At 42.4% G+C, this 15,166-nt stretch overlaps 1 protein-coding gene across 2 annotated transcripts in view; it reads right to left on the bottom strand.

Annotated features, from left to right (window-relative positions):
* Positions 1–1,615: 1,615 nt before the first annotated feature.
* LOC112246255 (vascular endothelial growth factor C) overlaps positions 1,616–15,166 on the bottom strand; it is a 58,721-nt gene continuing 45,170 nt past the window's right edge. For both annotated transcript variants that reach the window (XM_024414552.2, XM_042311853.1), the window contains exons 5-7: positions 12,639–12,751; positions 6,010–6,400; positions 1,616–2,912 (exon numbers count right to left, since the gene is read on the bottom strand). In XM_024414552.2, coding sequence (XP_024270320.1) covers positions 2,801–2,912; positions 6,010–6,400; positions 12,639–12,751 — 616 coding nt within the window. In that variant the 3' untranslated portion in view covers positions 1,616–2,800. The remainder of the gene's footprint in view (positions 2,913–6,009; positions 6,401–12,638; positions 12,752–15,166) is intronic.

Below are 15,166 nucleotides of genomic sequence, written 5' to 3'. Positions count from 1 at the left end.
CTTGGCATTCTCTCAACCAGCATCTGGATTAAGATAACAAGTCCGGTTAAAGATAGAGTCTTGATTAATATAAAGAGTCTGGATAAAGATAAAAAGTCTGGGTGGAAGATAAAGAGTTTGGATAGAAGTTAAAGAGTCTGGATAAATATAAAAAGTCTGGATAAAGATAATGAGTCTGGATGGAAGATAACGAGTCTGGTTGGAAGATAAAGAGTCTGGATAAAGATAAAGTCTGGGTGGAAGACAAAGAGTCTGGGTGGAAGACAAAGAGTCTGGGTGGAAGATAAAGAGTCTGGGTGGAAGACAAAGAGTCTGGGTGGAAGATAAAGAGTCTGGGTGGAAGATAAAGAGTCTGGGTGGAAGATAAAGAGTCTGGCTGGAAGATAAAGAGTCTGGGTGGAAGATAAAGAGTCTGAATAAAGATAAAGTCTGGGTGGAAGATAAAGAGTCTGGATAAAGATAAAGTCTGGGTGGAAGATAAAGAGTCTGTGTGGAAGATAAATGGTTTGGATAGAAGTTAAAGAGTCTGGATAAATATAACAAGTCTGGATAAAGATAAAGTCTGGGTGGAAGATAAAGAGTCTGGGTGGAAAATAAAGAGTCTGGCTGGAAGATAAAGAGTCTGGGTGGAAGGTAGAGAGTCTGGATTAAGATAAAGAGTCTGGATAAAGATACAGTCTGGGTGGAAGATAAAGACTCTGGGTGGAAGATAAAGAGTCTGGATAAAGTGTAACAGAGAGTGAATAGTTGGAGGTAATGGAGGTGAAGTGCTCCAGATGTTTTACACTGGTGAAGTGAACAATGATTAAGGGGTGAGGGTTGGGGGTTCAAGAGGACAAGGGCCCACCTGGTGTGTAAATAAGAAAGAGGTGGAGCTCTGTTTAACTGGGGAGACCAGCAGTAAGTCCCTTTCTACCTCTCACCCCTCCCCTCCCAATGGAACTATGAATGTATGGCATTATTGGGGGGCTATGCACTTTGAAATACTTTATAACGTAATTAGCGGTACCTCTAGTAGTTGAGGCAGGCCCAAAATGGGAATGTCCAGGAATATGGCATACACACACACACACACACACACACACACACACACACACACACACACACACACACACACACACACACACACACACACACACACACACACACACAGGCACAGGCACAGACGCACAGCAACAAAAAAAACATACACGTCACACTAAACACAGAAGTATTGGTGAGGGACAAGAGCAGCAAATGATTTACTATATTTACAGTGCTCAGACGAAAAGTGTGCGTGAATATCAGGTGGACCCAGGCCAGTTCCAAAGCTCATAAATACACATTTATTAAGTGCCATCTGTGGTCTTTCACGTACCAACCCGGTGGCTAGCTTGCATATCCATGTCAAGATTAAAGCGTTCCAACTCTCCAGTTGAAATAAGCCAAAACCCACAGTCCATCTATCTTGCCTTCTTTCATTGCCCTTCCGCCCAAACGCTTTTCTGCGTCCAATTCTAGTTTCTCTGCACACAAGACAAAAGACAGGACAAGTAAAAAGGAACTATTTGCTTCCACATAATCTTTCAACAGTCAGTTACATCAGTCCAAACACTGAACTCAGAATAGCTATGCGTCTTGCGAAATTGGTGATTTATTTTCCAGTAGAAAAACATAGGAACAATACAAACGCAGTTGATGTAGAAAATGACCATGACATACTTCAACACTATAACAAGAACTCGCTCTTGTTTAAACCCATACGGAGTCAGCACCTTAGAAACATATCTTAGTAACCAATTGTCCTTAGACCATTGTCTCTTTCATGGTAGACTTTGAAACATTCATTCACTTGTCCAATGAGTTTTGGTCAGACGATTAGGAGCATTCTCATACTGGTCTTCATACTGCTGTACTGTAGATTGGATATCCTTGTCCATTTGGATGATTAGGGTTTTCTATAGTAGTAGTATTCATTCATTGACAAGGCAGGATACATGTATTAGTTCACGGTATCCCTTCCTTGGAGGTCTCCTACTGGTGACTTACATTCATAGGATATCCTCATCATGTCATAAAATGGGCCAAACCTGGGAAAACTTGTGGCCCCATCATCATGATCCTAGAACTGAGAGTCCAATGTTAGTATTGCTGGTGAGGTGGTTTGACCAAAGATAAAAGTGATATATAGTATATTTTCAAGTATCTAACATAAATGTATGCTGTGGATGGCAGTTCAGAAATGACATGCTATTTTGCGTTAATTCATCATGGAAATTTAAATGACGTTTTCTGTTGTGTGAATATAGCCTGCCATAAGATCATAATTGTAAGATAAGTGTGTACATTTGTTATTTACAATCAGTAACTCCAATTCAATATGATAAACTAGATTAGAAATAAGTTAACAATATACAACTTTAATTTTAAAGAGGCATCGCATGATACACACATATTGATCACAGTGTATTTTCTTGGAAAGATTGAAAAGGCAAGAAACAAAGAGGTGGCAAACATTTAGTGGCAATAAATTATATCATCAATATCTGACATACGAATAACAAACAAATACAAAATTGCTCCCCATCCTTCAGTCTTTTCATTAGCTCCTCTCATGATATTTGGGGTTCACATCAATATGTCCATAATATGTCCCAAGTGCCACTTTATAATTCCAAAGTAGCCCACAAGTTCGGTGTCCTTTCAACCATTTTGCGACCTAGGTCCAGGCTAGGTAGTTCTCCACACGATTGCGGCTAGCATAATAGATTCTAATCGTTATAATCGGTTAGCAGGTCACCTGCATAATGTGAACTCAAAGTTAATCCTGTCTTCTCCAGTATGTCGGTACGCACCGGCAGACCTCCTCACTGAAGTAAAAACCTGATGCACAGCGCCGATTCCTCCGCACGTCACAAGGTGGTCCGTAGCAACTACAGTAGGGGGAAGACAAAGACCATTCATGTTAAAGGGACATTTTAAAACAATTCATTATCTCCAGCACCACCCCAACATCAACATCAATTCCCCAACCTATGGGAAAATGTCGTGTTTCTATGTTTTGTAGTCCAATTAGATGACTATTAGTGGACAATTAGTAGGCAAATAGTAGGGAATGCTCATAGTTGGTTAAAATCACATGATGCACACCGAAGATTTCATTGAAAACACTTACGTCCCTCTATATTTTTTACTACAAAACACAGAAATGCGCCATTTTCAGACATGTTAATGTTGGGGTGGTGCTGGAGAGGATGAATATGAATTTTCATTTTTTGTCAATTTCCCTTTAAATCGTGTAATATGCAGGAGTTTTAACAATATGTATAAAGACACATTTTTATTACTCAATTCTGGCATACTCTGTCTTTTTAATATTTGTCCTATTAGGTACAACCTCTGACTCAGTATATGTCAATGGTATGGCATCGATATAAGGAAGTCCCTCAGGTGTCTGACAAAAACTCCCTCAGTTGGGGTCGGAATCAATAACACACATTTTCTTCGGGAAATTCACCTTTTCTAGTAAGTTTGGTATCAAATAAAAACAGGAATAAACGAAAACGGATTATCTTCTATCGGCCGTGTTCCCGACATTGGATCCCTACTGCAGATGGGTAGTCATAAATCATATTAACGTGGTTTTACAAGGAGTCACCGTAGTGGGTTGTGGGTTGTTCCTTCAGGCAGAGGGAACTAGCAGTTAACTTACAGCAGTGAGGCAGTGAAACCTTTTATTTGCCAGTGAAATATGTTGTACTGTAACCAATGAACACCAAGCCCTTAACGAGGGCTCATATTGACTAACTGGGTATAGTTTATCACCCTGGCACTGGTTTAAGACCACAGGAGCAGAACTGGCAGCGTAACCTGAGTGAGATCACTGGTAAATGGGCTGCCCTTATTCCAGTGTTTTTATCTCAGTGTAATGTGCAGGACTGCAAGTTCATTTACAACCCTGGGCGGATTTGTATTCACAGGACTTCTCTCCTTGCAGACTTTTAAAAATAAAGCAGTTGTCACCTTTGAAATGAAAATGATTTATGTCCAATTTGTGTATGAGGGCATCTGGAAAATAAACATGTATGACTACCAGTCATGCGATGTCATGTCACCAACATATATACACTAAATGGCCAAAGGTATATGGACACTTGCTCGTCAAACATCTCATTCCAAAGTCATGGGCATTAATATGGAGTTGGTCCCCCCTTTGCTGCTATAACAGCCTCTACTCTTCTGGGAAGGCTTTCCACTAGATGTTGGAACATTGCGTGGACTTGCTTCCATTCAGCCACAAGAGCATTAGTGAGGTCGGGCACTGATGTTGGGCCTGGTTAAGCCTGGTTCGCAGTCGTCGTTCCAATTCATCCAAAAGGTCTTCGATGGGGTTGAGGTCATGGCTCTGGGCCGCACTGGGGCATTGTCATGCTGAAACAGGAAAGGGCTGTCCCAAAACTGTTGCCACAAAGTTGGAGGCACAGAATTGTCTAGAAAGTCATTGTATGCCTAGCCCAAACCATGAAAAACAGCCCCAGACCATTATTCCTCCTCCACCAAACTTTACTGTTGGCACTATCCATTCGGACAGGTAGCCTTTTCCTGGAATCCACCAAACCCAGATTCTTCCGTAGGACTGCCAGATGGTGAAGTGTGATTCATCACTCCAGAGAACACGTTTCCACTCCTCCATAGGCGGCAAGTCTTACACCACTCCAGCCGACGCCTGGCATTGTGCATGGTGATCTTAGGCTTGTGTGCGGCTGCTCGGCCATTGAAACACATTTCATGAAGCTCCCGACGAACAGTTCTTGTGCTGACATTGCTTCCAGAGGCAGTTTTGAACTCAGTAGTGAGGGTTGCAACCAGGGACAGACGATTTTTACTCAGTACGCGCTTCACCACTTGGCGGTCCTGTTCTGTGAGCTTATGTGGCCTACCACTTTGCTTCTAGATGTTTCCATTGCACAATAACAGCAGTTACAGTTGACCGGGGCAGAAATTTGACGAACTGACTTGTTGGAAAGGTGGCATCCTATGACGGTGCCACGTTGAAAGTCACTGAGCTCTTAAGTACGGGCCATTCTACTGACAATGTTTGTCTATGGAGATTACATGGCTGTGTGTTAAATTTTATACACATGCCAGCAACGAGTGTGGAAATAGCTGAATCCACAAATTTGAAGGGGCGTCCACATACTTTTGACCATACTTTTAGTCTATATAGTATAGCAGTTCATATGAGTTTCCCTGTGTGCAAATAGACATGTTTTTGAGTCCTCAATTGTAGTCATCAGTTAACATAATTCATATATTCCAGTGGTTTGCTGACATTATAACTCTTCATGTTCTATTTGAGCCCGTCATTCTCGCTTTGTTGGCGTCAGTGATAGAACACGCCACAGCTCTGGATGTGCGGCCGCATACATTCTCTCTGTTACCCAGAGTCTGGAAGCATGGCTCTGCTACACACCAGCTGGAGAGGGTTAGTCTTACACAGGCCATGTCATTTTAGGGTTTGGCAAACACAGCTGTGGTACAGCCTTGTGGCTTCGCGGCATGGATCTAACAGGACTTCTACCTAGGATGCGTCCCAAATGGCACCCTGTTCCCTATTTAGTGAACTACTTTTGGCCAAGAGCCCTACGCCCTAGTCTCGTCTCCAGCAGAGTACTGGGTTCAACTGGAACTGGAATGCCATTAATAAGTCAGGAACGCTCCAAACCACACTCTCCTCTAAGTCACTTTGTCTCTTCTTTCCACATTGCTCAACGGAGGAGATGTTCATCCCCCCCTTCAGTCCTTCGTCTTGACTGGCTACCTGAATGACCAATGACTATGCTAATGTATATGGTCTGCTATGGAAATATGCTCTGAAAAGACCAGAAAAGGCTGTCCCAGTAGCAATTTGGAATGTCATCATCATCCCTATCCTCCATTCTTTACCTTTCCCCATGTCGTCCTCCTCCTCCTTTTTAACAATCCTTCTCATCCATCATCACCATCATCATCATCATCAGCTGTATTTACCTGCAGGTGGCCTGGTGGAACCTTTTGCCTTTCAGGAAGCACCTGTTGGGTGACTCGTTGCACTCGCAGGCACACTTGGTGCGGTTGAGTGGCTGGTGCTTGGGGCACGTCCTGGCGCAGGAGCACTGGCACGTGTCTTTATTGAAAAGCTGGTGCGGCCCACAGGACGAGGGGAGCGTCTTACACACACACTGGCACGTGTCTTTATTGAAAAGCTGGTGCGGCCTACAGGACGAGGGGAGCGTCTTACACACACACTGGCACGTGTTCTTATCCAGGTAGCGGTGGAGTCCGCATGCGCCCGAGGCCCGGAGCTGTCGCCTGCAAACACACTGGCACGTCTCCTCGTCCAACTCCTTATCTGACCCGCAGACATCCACTTCAAACGAGTCTAGAGAGACACAGAGGAGGAGATTAGATTGGAATTATACTGAACAAAAATATAAACACAACATGCAAACATTTCAAAGATTTTACTGAGTTACTGTTCATAGGAAATTAGTCAACTGAAATAAATTCATTAGGCCCTAATCTATGGATTTCACGTGACTGTTGGTCACAGACCTTTAAAAAAAGGTAGGGGTGTGGATCAGAAAACCAGTCAGTATCTGGTGTGACCACCGTTTGCCTCATGCAGAGCAAACCATCTCCTTCACATAGAGTTGATCAGGCTGTTGATTGTGACCTGTGGAATGTTGTCCAATTCCTCTCCAATGGCTGTGAGAAGTTGCTGGTAATTCGGCGGGAACTGCAACACGCTGTCGTACACGTCGATCCACAGCATCTCAAACATGCTCAATGGGTGACATGTCCGGTGAGTAGGCACATTTTCAGCTTCCAGGAATTGTGTACAGATCAGGCTGAAACATGAGGTGATGGCGGTGGATGAATGGAATGACAATGGGCCTCAGGATATCATCACGGTATCTCTGTGCGTTCAAATTGCCATTGATAAAATGCAATTGCGTTCGTTGTCCGTAGCTTATGCCTGCCCATACCATAACCCAACAGAGTGCCCCAATGCCATAGGGCACTCTGTTCACAACGTTGACATGAGCAACGACATCATACACGTGGTCTGCGGTTGTGAGGTCGGTTGGATGTACTGCCAAATACTCTAAAACGACATTGGAGATGGCTTATTGTCGAGAAATGAACATTAAATTATCTGGCAACAGCTCTAGTTTACATTCCTGCAGTCAGAACCTGAGACATCTGTGGCATTGTGTTGTGTGACAAAACTGCACATTTTAGAGTGAACCTCTACAGCTTGTTGACATGCCACACCTGTCAAGTGGATGGATTATCTTGGCAATGAGAAATACTCACTAACATGGAAATAAACAAATTTGTGCAAAGAAATGTGAGAGAAATAAGCTTTTTATGCATAATATTATGGAACATTTTTGGGATCTTTTATTTCAGCTCATGAAACATGGGACATGTTGCACTTATACTTTTGTTCAGTGTACATTACAAAACTTTATTGCCCATTAGGTTTGCACAAAATTGAAAATTGGCTTTGGCACTCTTGGCATTGAACGGATAAAAACAGACATAAAAACATACATTAAAAGCATAAAAACATACACATTACACAAATTTAGCATTTCCATGTCAGTTCACCATATTCTTATTGAGAGACCAGGGTTGAGGTCAGTTATATTTCCATTCAGTCAATTCAGGAGGCGCTTCCTGAATCGGAATGGAATTGACCCCAACCCAGGAAGAGGCAGGATGTGATCTGATCTGAACAAATGTTCATGTTCTAAAGACAGATGTGTTTTATATCCCTGGTTGCTATCATTTGTGAGTTGTCAGCACTTGTTAACAGATTTTGAAATGTTCTATTTTCGGCTAGTCGTCTATGTGGAGACGTTGATGTTGTAACCCCCTGGATCGGATGGTATGGAACACTTTTCTCAAGAGCTTACAGATGTAGGATCTTAATTTGATCACCCTCTTGTTGCAGGAAATTTCCTGTACAGCAGGAAATGCAAACTCGTAATGTATTCAAAGTTTTAAAAGCTTCTAAAGTTTGTAATTCCCACTTAAAAATGTCCGACTTGATTTGCCCTAACTAAAAATGTCAACCTCTATATTTGCTGTTGCTGCAGGATTATTTTCCTGCTGTGAGAAACTGGTCAAATTTAGATCCTGTATCTGTACATAAGAAGAACATACCAGTATTCTGCAGACTTGAAAGCTAGAGATGTTGTTTGACATCACAGCAGCAAACTATTTGAGATAGATTGAATAGAAGCATGAGCATTCCTGCCCTAAATTCCTCACAATATATTTTCCCCCCAGTGGAGCAAACAGATGTTTTCTTTACAACACGGGCGAATAAACGAATGGGATATTGTCCAGAGAGAGAGAGAGAGAGATTTGGCTGCAGTCAGAAACTAAATTCCTGTCGTTTCTGTGTTTATGTGTTTGCCGATGAACAGACCCAGATTGCGATGGCAACGCGTGGAGATGTTTACCACAGCGAGGTTTTCTAACCCCAACACATTAATGGACTGTTTGCTTGCATATGGGGCTGTTGTGGTGCTTCAGACAAAGAGAAAAATACATTTCCACTTTGAACAAACTATCAATTCATAATTCATGAGACTTTAGTGATTGATGCTATTCAATAACACATCCGATAATTGGTCAAGTATCCCTTATGGGGTATGCTTGAATATGCATAATGTTGCACTGTGGTTTATCATGAATCATGAATCAATGTCAGTTCTCAATTATTGAGTTGCATTTACAGTAAATCATTCATCAAGTTTGGCTTGATTTGGAACGGTCCCACAACTTCGCCATCTGAAAATAATCACCACATTTTCAGTGGCATCCAAGTCAACTTTTTTCTTGAAACAGTTTTTCACAGAAGATTGACACTGTGCCCTCTGACGTCGACCGCAATTAACGATGTGTCGACGGTGTCTCTGTGATCGTCAGGGAGGTAGTGTACTGTAGTTAATGGAGCTAGAAAGGTCTCTCACGGATCTCCAGCTCCTCTGTCTTGGGTAGAGATCATTATAAGCCAATGTTCTGCTTATCTGAAGAGATAAGACAGAGAGACAGGCGGGAGTAAGGATCTAGCTGACATCCAAACTCTGGTTGATTTGCAGAGGGAGTCACCCATAACTACCATTACTTATGTGACTTATGAGATCACCACAAACCTTGAGATGTGGTAGGAAAAAAATAAAACGTTCATTACCTCTTCACACACGCTCTCTCTTCTCTTCTCTTTCTTTCTCTCGCTCTACCTTACTCTCACTCTCACTCAATCACTCACTCTCTTCATGCAAGAGGATGTGACCGCAGAGAAATAGGAGAGAGAGCCCTCTATTAGTCATTAGTGACAACCCTGATGTAGTCGAACCAATGAAAAACAAAACCCAGGTCTAGCTACCTCACCTCCTCCTCACCTCTAGCTACCTCACCTCCCTCTGTGAATGATACCGCACTCTAGATGATGGTTAAATCCGGACGGACATTAACCACGGCACAATGACGTATCTGTCTCCCTTAAATCAAAGTCCTAATCCTCTATAGGAGTAATGACCCCAACTGTATATTAAACAGGCGCTATAACTGTCCAGCTCTAGGGTTTTGGTGTCTGTTCCTCTGAAGACTTCAGTTGGTGTTGTGGCCATTTGGGATAAACTGTCCCTGTGAGCGGAGTAGAGCAGAGCACGCACCTCTAAGCTTCTAGATCTACCTCTGATTGGGCCTGTCGAAGTTGGTTAGTGTGAAGAGGAAACCCAAATTATCTCTGCTGCTCTCATATGACTATTGCTATCAAGTCCTCCCGTTGAATTATTCATCTGTAATGTGGAAGATATAGGCCTAGCTAAATGTTTCTTTGGGTTCCATCAAATTGTAGAACATGGCAATGGGGTTGAATGATAATCAATGAGAAATGTAATGACTTGTCAGCCAGTAAATGTCATCGTATGACTGGACAATAAACCTACAGACGACCAACACCTTCTTTAATCTGGTAACTGCATGAGAAAGCTATGCTTTGATTCATAAAGTCAATATCAGCTGATGAAAAAGGGTGATCCCCCATTAAACCAAATCTTGATGGCTCGATGTTCCCAATTTATCCAGACACTTTTTAATATGAGTAAGTAAACTTTGAAGCCAAGGTCTGTTAAGAGAGATTAACTTTCATGCAACAACAGAGTTGTTTGATTGGCTTCCTGCTTTCAGTGCTTCATAAACATTTTGTGGCTGGGGTAGAGTGGCGCGAGCCATGGGTTTCGTCCCAAAGGGCACCCTATTCCCTACATAGTCCACTATGGGTCCTGGTCAAAAGTAGTGCACTATAAAGGGAATAGGGTTGCATTTGGGACGAAGCCATGGAATCCAGAGCTCTGGGATTCTTTTTGAATTCTTCTGTCTCTCATTTGTTCTCTCTACTGCGTAGCCACGTCTTCTGAAAAACAACTGCCATGTTGTGTTTTCATAGTGACAACTCACTGGGTGCTTTCAACATCTGCCTTAGAGAAAAAGTGGACTTGGGTTGTAAATAGTGTATGGGGATCACGGGTACGTTCTCGCGTCACATTGAGTGGAGTGGAATGAGTTGTTCTCTTGTTGGTGAGTTGTTGAAGAGACTCAAGTGCTGGTCTGTGTCTCTGTGAGGATTTTGAGGGCTGTTGTAGAAAACCAAGAGCACATTGTCCTTCTCTGTGTCCGTTTTTGTTTCTTTATGATACTCTAGCATGTTGCTTCACTCTGTCACAGTCTTGTAAGAGGCCATTAAAAGACAGTTAAATTGTGCACAACACATTCTCTTGACTCCACATTTCAATCCATACCACAACTAGGACACCCTCAGAACAGCATAAGCCTATCTTAGTAATATTGAACTCAAAGAGAAACATAATTCACCACATTAAGCAGTAATTCAGACTAATAACCAGTAGCTAATTCAGTCTAATAAGAGGTAATTCAGTCTTATACGCAGTAGCTAATTCAGTCTAATAAGAGGTCATTCAATCTAATACGCAGTAGTTAATTCAGCCTAATAAGCAGTAGCTAATTCAGTCTAATACGCAGTAGCTAATTCAGTCTGATAAGCGGTAATTCAGTCTAATAATGTCACACCCTGACCATAGTTTGCTTTGTATGTTTCTATGTTTTGGTTGGTCAGGGTGTGAGCTGAGTGGGCATTCTATGTTACATGTCTAGTTTGTCTAGTTCTATGTATGGCCTGATATGGTTCTCAATCAGAGGCAGGTGTTCGTCATTGTCTCTGATTGGGAACCATATTTAGGTAGCCTGTTTGGTGTTGGGTTTTGTGGATGATTGTCCTTGTTCCAACTCTCTGTGTTTGCACCAGATAGGACTGTTTAGGTTTTCACTTTTCTTGTTTTGTTTAGTCTGTTCATGTATAGTCGTCTTTATTAAAAACATGAATAACCACCACGCTGCATTTTGGTCCGATCCTTGCTACACCTCTTCGTCAGAGGAGATAGAAGAAGACCGTTACAAATAAGAGGTAATTCAGCCTAATAAGCAGTAGCTAATTCAGTCTGATAAGCGGTATTTCAGTCTAATAAGCAGTAGCTAATTCAGTCTGATAAGCGGTATTTCAGTCTAATAAGCAGTAGCTAATTCAGTCTGATAAGCGGTATTTCAGTCTAATAAGCAGTAGCTAATTCAGTCTAATAAGAGGTCATTCAGTCTAATACGCAGTAGCTAATACAGTCTGATAAGCGGTAATTCAGACTAATAAGCAGTAGCTAATTCAGTCTGATAAGCGGTATTTCAGTCTAATAAGCAGTAGCTAATTCAGTCTAATAAGAGGTCATTCAGTCTAATACGCAGTAGCTAATACAGTCAGTCTGATAAAAGCAGTAGCTAATTCAGTAATATTTCAGTCAGACAGTAGGTCATTCATAAGCAGTAGCTAATTCAGTCTGATAAGCGGTATTTCAGTCTAATAAGCAGTAGCTAATTCAGTCTAATAAGAGGTCATTCAGTCTAATACGCAGTAGCTAATACAGTCTGATAAACGGTAATTCAGACTAATAAGCAGTAGCTAATTCAGTCTGATAAGCGGTATTTCAGTCTAATAAGCAGTAGCTAATTCAGTCTAATAAGAGGTCATTCAGTCTAATACGCAGTAGCTAATTCAGTCTGATAAGCGGTAATTCAGACTAATAAGCAGTAGCTAATTCAGTCTGATAAGCGGTATTTCAGTCTAATAAGCAGTAGCTAATTCAGTCTAATAAGAGGTCATTCAGTCTAATACGCAGTAGCTAATACAGTCTGATAAACGGTAATTCAGACTAATAAGCAGTAGCTAATTCAGTCTGATAAGCGGTATTTCAGTCTAATAAGCAGTAGCTAATACAGTCTGATAAGCGGTAATTCAGTCTAATGAGCGGTAATTCAGTCTAATAAGCAGCAATTCAGTCTAATAAACGGTAGCTAATTCAGTCTAATATGTGTTCATTTAATCTAATAAATGGTAATTCAGCCTAATAAGTGGTAGCTAATTCAGTCGAAAAAGCGATAATTCAGTCTAATAAGCGGTAATTCAGTCTAATAAGCGGTAATTCAGTTGTGCAACAAGTGCAGTCTCAGCATCAGTACGAGGGCCTACTCACCCGAGTGTTGTATCTGGGGCGGGGGAGGGGTGTCACGTTGCACCGCCATACATCTGCACAAGCGGTTGCTCCAGCTGTGGTTCTTTGGGCAGGTTTTATTGGCTACCAGACATCTGTAAGGGGAAAACAGTTATTAGCATTAGAAGAGGAAGAAACCGACAGACAGAGGCTGGTGACCAGAGCCATATGGGCCCTGGTCAAAAGTAGTGCACTATATAGGGAATAGGGTGCCATTTGGGTGCCAGTAGCTGGAGAGGGAATTCCTCACTTCATCGACATTCATTAACCTGGCCCAAATGACACTAAGCTATGTAGCATTTGATGTTGTTTTGGTTGTTGGATGAAATGTGACAGGGCTGGACTGATAGGGCTATTTTAAGGGTTTTCAGCACATCTTAGATTGAGTGAACAAGCCAATTGGGTCTGATGATATGAAACATTTCTGCCCCCTTAAAGATAAGAGGGATGCTGATTGGCTGAGTTTAGACAAACAACCATCAAAGAGAGGACTCTCGGGAAGACATCAATGGACAGCAATGGGAAAAAAGTAAGAATATATTTGGTAGCCTAGTAAACATTGGTCAGCATTAAGACCCTTCACTTTAGATTAGAACTGCATTCACCTCTTCTTGAGCTTCCTTCCACTCCACAGAGTAATACTTCAGAACGTAGCACTTCAATCGCCCTTTGGATCTGTCAACGAGGATGATCATTTAGGGGGAGGAAAGTGAAAAGGATCAAAACCGGAGACACTGTCTGTCGCTCTAACTCGAAGCACACGGTGAGGCTGGCACACACGCCACATGATTCTGATTCTGACTCTCTCTCTCTCTCCCTACTCACACACTTTCCATTGACAAAACACATTCGACAAATGACTGACCATCGTGTTTCACACGCACATCTGACACTTGCCAGACCAATATGGGTCTATTTAGTTTTTGACATTTCTGATATCATCCACTTCGGAGCCCAGTGCTTTGCTTTTTCTCGTACTGTTACACATGAGGCTAGACCACTGCTGAGAATCCAGTTGAAATCACATACTGGCAACCGACCCACATGGACTTTATCAGAGCCAGTGTCATGCTGCATCCATCTGCCTTGTTGCTCTGAGACAAACGCGCGGCTCACGGCCACATTCCGAGCTGAACTTGATTCTGGCTGCTTCAACTGCTGTGAAAGAAAAGGGATAGCTCTCAGCAGGGTGGAGTGAAATGTTTGCACTATCGAAGATGCATTTAAAACACGTCAACTCTATATAAGCTTCATATGGAGAAGGACTGTTGCTATGCGACATCTAACCCACATGAATGCAACAGCAGTAGAATTGCAAGAGCTTGGACACAAAAATAAAATGGCAGTATATCCAGTTAAAATGTATTGAAGTGGATTGGTATATACACTGAACATACTGAGTATTTCTGTCTGTTTTACAGCCCTTTTGTGGGGAAAAACGAATTCTGATTGGCTGCACCCATGGCTGCGCCCCTGCCCCATCATGTGAAATCCATAGATTACGGACTAATGCATTTATTTCAATTGATGAATTTACTTATAGGAACTGCACTGAAAAGAGAACCACATTAGCTCCATTCAGCCTCTGAAGAGAGAGCCAACAAATTGCACTTAGCGCCTCTACGGGGGATCGTTGTTGTCATCTTTTCAAGAGGGTGGAGAATATGAATGGAGCAGGTGGGAACGGTAAAGAAAACAAGTGTATGAAAGGAATGATTGCGTTGACTTCCCGGTGTGCTACACACCAGGGTAGGTGCTGTGCTAGAGCTGAGGCTTCCGCTGTAGCTCCTGGAACTCACACTCGAAGCTTCATGTGTTTAGGTGCAAAAATGCTAACAAACTCTACTACCCTCAGCATGGAACATTCCTAAACAGTTTGATAAAGCTGCGTTCGACGCACACTTGTGTAACTAGCCACCGTACTGTGAGTGCATGCAGGTCTAAGGCTTCATTCGACGCACACTTGCGTAACTAGCCACCGTACTGTGAGTGCATGCAGGTCTAAGGCTTCATTCGACGCACACTTGCGTAACTAGCCACCGTACTGTGAGTGCATGCAGGTCTAAGGCTTCATTCGACGCACACTTGCGTAACTAGCCACCGTACTGTGAGTGCATGCAGGTCTAAGGCTTCATTCGACGCACACTTCCGTAACTAGCCACCGTACTGTGAGTGCATGCAGGTCTAAGGCTTCATTCGACGTGCAGTACAACTGTGTAAAGTGTTACAGTGCATTCAGCTGGTCAGTGCAGTTGAAAAGGCATCCATAAGGTCAAACCCACTGTTAAAAAACAGGCCTCTGGTTCAGTAATATATCCTTTTTCTATAACTCTGTCCTGAGGAAATGCCAACCATACACAAGCTGTGCGAGAGGCAAACTAATGGCTTGACAGTGGAACTTAAACTTTTTTTCTCCATGAAAATGTAGACCATTTGTTTCCTCATGGAAGTGAAAAAGCAGGTCTTACCCTTCTCTGGTAGTGATTTATGACTCTCCATCTCAACCTCCG

Source organism: Oncorhynchus tshawytscha, linkage group LG34 (genome assembly GCF_018296145.1).
Source record: "Oncorhynchus tshawytscha isolate Ot180627B linkage group LG34, Otsh_v2.0, whole genome shotgun sequence".
Classification (NCBI taxonomy): Eukaryota; Metazoa; Chordata; class Actinopteri; order Salmoniformes; family Salmonidae; genus Oncorhynchus; species Oncorhynchus tshawytscha.
This window is presented reverse-complemented; position numbering and strand designations above follow the sequence as displayed.